Source organism: Triticum urartu, chromosome 7 (assembly GCF_003073215.2).
Source record: "Triticum urartu cultivar G1812 chromosome 7, Tu2.1, whole genome shotgun sequence".
NCBI classification, from domain to species: Eukaryota; Viridiplantae; Streptophyta; class Magnoliopsida; order Poales; family Poaceae; genus Triticum; species Triticum urartu.
In genome coordinates this window covers 559,551,443-559,555,496 of record NC_053028.1, presented here as the reverse complement: position 1 = coordinate 559,555,496, position 4,054 = coordinate 559,551,443, and the positions used below count along the sequence as shown (strand labels likewise).

Here is a 4,054-nt window from a genome sequence, read left to right as displayed (position 1 = left end):
TATAGTGCTACCATCATACTGGAATATGGGATCGCAAGTGTATGCCCTGCTGGCTGCTACTAGCTGTTTGTTAATACTAAATTTAATTTGGGGAAACACTACCTGGCGAACGTCAGCCGAGAGCGTTTTCCCAGCGAACGCTTTAAACTTGTCATGCCATACCAACTATAGTTGCCTTGACAACTTTGTAGGATTTGCTATGACCGGAGTTGAAAGTTGCCATGTAGCGAAAAAATGGCAACAAATTTGCCACGCTGTGCAGAGAATTTGTCACCCCTTAAATTATGATCCGATGATGGCTTTGAGGGCGTTCGCTTGGAGCCCTAAAAATACGACGTTATTCCCTGGTATTGGGATCTTTAATTTATGCTTTATCTGACAAGTAAATACTCTGAATGGCATTAGTTTCACATTCAAAGACCCAAACAATGCACTGCAAGTCTGTAAATTTAATCTTTCTCACTGAAACCCAAAGAGTAGACGGATTTCATGTGAGACAGTGTTTACATCGAATCGCCCACGCCCAACAAATGCATGCTATGTATCTACACCAGTTAAACGACACTCTGATCACAGTACAGCTCACATTCCCTTTTCATATTCGCTCAGTATACGGGAGCTGATCCCTACGTCAGCAAGCTCAAGCTCGCCGCCGTCGTCCCTTTGGCAAAGAAGCGGTTGATCTTCTCGGTGGGGTGGAACGAGTCCCAGAAGAAGTACTTGTCAGCGTCGTCGCAGGTCAGCGGGGACTTGTCGTTGCACATGAACCCCATCTCCACCTTCCCCGTGGCGCAGCACCCCTCGGAGACGTTCTCCAGCCCGAGCTTCTCGGGGTGCTGGATGAGGTCGACCATGTCGTCGTAGACGTTGATGTAGGCGAGCCTGAACCCGCGGAGCTCCGCCCGGAGCCTGGCGATCATGGCCTTGACCTTGACGTTGTAGTCCCGGGCCACCTGGTTGTACTCCTCGTTGCAGCCGCCGCCGCCGAGCAGGTTGAGCGTGCGCTCCAGCGGCACGCAGCCGATGGCGGAGAGCCCCGCGAAGGTGACCCGGCGCGCGCCAAGGCGGTAGATGGCCGTGAGGAACTCCGCGGCGCGCGCCACCAGGAAGTCCTGGTACTCGGCCACCGTGAACTGCAGGAACCGCCCGGTCACCAGCAGGTAGTAGTTCTCCAGGAAGTCGTTGGTGCCCACGCTGACGACGTACACCGCGTTGGCCACGATGTGCCTGGCCCGGGCGCGCCCGGCGTGCTTCGCCAGCCGCTGCTTGTACTCCTTGAAGTACTGCACCTCCTTCCACATCGGTATCACTCCCTGCATGTGCCCGCGGAGAAGAGGGTCAGCAAATGTGTTGTTCTTTCTGAATGTTGTTTTCTAAACACAGGACTATGCCATGCTACCCTGAATTCTGAATATCGACAGTATTACTTTTGTATAGTGCAGTAGATTCAGAGATTGAATGCCTGTGAATATGTACATCCAAGATCAAACCCATACATCGGATTCGATTAGGACGGCAGTCCCTCTCTGGCTGCTGATACTACAGATATTCTGGCCCGGGAAAGATCGGTGCGGCTGGTTGGTGAGAGCAACGAACCAAACTACCACTGTTTGGCTCATAAATTCTACAGGAACTACAGTCGGTGGCGCCAAATTCAGACCGAAAACGGTGGACTTGACCGCTAATAAATGTGTCAATAGAACGAACCGCGTCGCTCTCAAGCATATGGACTGATGGGCATCGCCAGCTGAAGGAAACGGGAAGCAAAGAAAATGCTGTCTGATCATGGATATTCATGGTACAGAACCACTCTAGGGTGTGGACTCTGGATCTGGAAAAGAAGCTTCCTAGCTAGTAGCCTGAGCAGGACAGGGTACACTACATTGAAGAAGATAGGCTCGTAGGCCGATTATGCACCGCAGCTGCAGGTCGAGTAATGAAAATGGGTTGCGTGCGACTGAATGAAGGCATGTGGTCGGCCATTCCCAGCACTGAATGCGAGCTAATTAACGCCTCTGCATGCAGATGCACTTGGCTGCTCGAAGAAGAGGGATGAGGTCCATGAAATTAGCCTTTTATTATTTATTTTCAAGATCAACAATGAGAATGCTTGTGTTGGAGGGAAAAACACAACCTATAGGGAATGCTTGGCAAAATGTACCAAAAGCCCTATGTAATGTAGTACACTGGGTAGTTGTTGCGCACGGTGCGTGATTAGTTAGCTGTCCAGCCTGCTGGCCGGGCCGATCGGGCTAGCGTTCCAGCTAGACATAAGGGGAAGTGATGCTGAAAAGGAAGAGACGAGCGGCCGGCTTGCCGTACCGGAATTTTGGAGGACAGCCGTTGCGTGCGTCTTCCTCTGCAGAATTGCATAAACGGCATGGCGCGCGCGAATGGTAACAGTTGGTGGGCTCATCTAAAACTAGATTCCACCCCGCGCATCTGCTCTATTTATTGTGTTGCTCCCCACATCCATCTAACGTTCAAAACGGAGGGACATATGGTACATCAGTACATGCCTTGGCACCCACTAATCATGTTAATTGCTTCAGACGGACGGCTGGGATGATGTTTCGACCAGAAATTAGCAGCAGGACGCATGGCTCAACCGCCATGTTTATGGGGTTTTATGCTGCCTGCAGGTAGATTGGTACCCATGCATGATGGGCCTGCATGCTGTGTCTCACTGCTGTACGTACCCTCACTTGATGACCAAATGATTCAGTAACCATACGGTGATACGGAACAAGAGGCCTTCGGATACTAGGAACAACAGGAGTAGCATTTGCGTCGCCGGCCGATCTAGCGTACTACTCCTAGTTGCGTGCGTGTGAGTTTTACTGGCTAGCTTCCTCCTAGGTTACTCGTACGTGTTGCACTTGTACTCACTACGGACGCGCGTTTGCGCGTGCGGGTTCGTGGCTCGTACCAGGACGCTGGCGGTGGCGTTGTCGAGGCCGGAGCCGGCGGAGGCGAAGACGACGCCGGTGGCGAAGTCCTCGATGCCGTAGGCCGGGTCGAGGTACGCCGGCACGAGCGGCGGCAGGCCGAGCGCCTCGGAGACGAAGTCGGGCGGCAGCCGCCCGTTGCAGAACCGGCCCGTGGCGCCGCCCTGCAGGTCGCGCCCGTAGGGCGGGAAGTTGCTCTTCAGCACCGTGCCGATCACGTTGTTGTTGCCCGTGTCCACCGTCGAGTCCCCGAACACGATCACCGCCGGCACCACCGGCTTCTTCTTCCCCGCCGCCGCCGCCGCCGCCGCGCCTACGACGACCGCCGCGGCCACGAGCAGCAGCAGCACTGTCGCCAACGACGACCTTGCCCGGTCAGGCGCCATCAACATGGCGTCGCGCGTGTACTGACTACTGATGTAGCACTAGGTGCGTGCAGCTGGCCGGCGATCGCGGCTTGCAATTGCAAGTGCGACTAGGCCCAGCGCTCGTTGCCAGCTCGCCACTAAATAGGCGGGAGAGCTGGGAACCCGACGAGGTGTCGTCAGGTCGTGGGGACAGAGGATGCGTCGCGGTTTCTCAGCTGACTGAGGAGGCTTTCATCAAAGTTACAACGGGAGGCGCATGACCTTGGTTTGTTGGGCAGGGAAACGCTACTGAGGCCAACTCCATCGCACCAACCTAAACGGACGTCCATTTTGTCCGAATTTTATCTATTTAGGATGACAATGAAGACGAAAACAGACATGCATGTCCGGGTTGGGTTCGAGATGCCCACCGCGCAAGAACGACCCAAAATGTCCGCTGCTCGCTCGTCCCTACCTGCGCGCCGCGCTCGCCGCCGCCTCGTCGCGCCCGCCCACCGGCGCGCGCCCCAGCCTTGACGCGCCCGCCTGCCGCGCCGCAGCCTTGCCGCCGCGTCCGGCCCGCTCGCCCCGCCGCCGCCTTGCCGCGCTCGCCTCGCATGCGCCCGACCCGCTCGCCCCGCAGCCTCGCCCGCGCCCGCCCCGCGCGCCCCGTCCGCCGCCAACTCTCGCCGCCGCCTGCCGCCGCCCCGTCCGCGCCCGCGCCGCCTCGTCCTGAGCACGCCCGCGCGTGAGCCCGCC

The 4,054-nt window shown here is 56.5% G+C and overlaps 1 protein-coding gene across 1 annotated transcript; it reads right to left on the bottom strand.

Annotated features, from left to right (window-relative positions):
• Window positions 1-387: 387 nt before the first annotated feature.
• On the bottom strand, window positions 388-3,565 carry LOC125525481 (GDSL esterase/lipase At4g26790-like). The gene is made up of 2 exons (XM_048690477.1): window positions 2,930-3,565; window positions 388-1,313 (listed from the first exon to the last, which is right to left on the bottom strand). Exons 1-2 carry the CDS (start codon window positions 3,338-3,340, stop codon window positions 627-629), a joined length of 1,098 nt encoding a protein of 365 aa, XP_048546434.1. The 5' UTR covers window positions 3,341-3,565; the 3' UTR covers window positions 388-626.
• Window positions 3,566-4,054: the final 489 nt, after the last annotated feature.

What these genes read in the sequence shown, in the direction of transcription:
- LOC125525481 (XM_048690477.1), bottom strand. Translation starts at nt 3,340, where the DNA reads ATGTTGATGGCGCCTGACCGGGCAAGGTCGTCGTTGGCGACAGTGCTG. An exon ending in ACGCCACCGCCAGCGTCCTG is followed by an intron (nt 1,314 to 2,929) that starts GTACGAGCCACG and finishes GGGCACATGCAG; the next exon opens with GGAGTGATACCGATGTGGAA.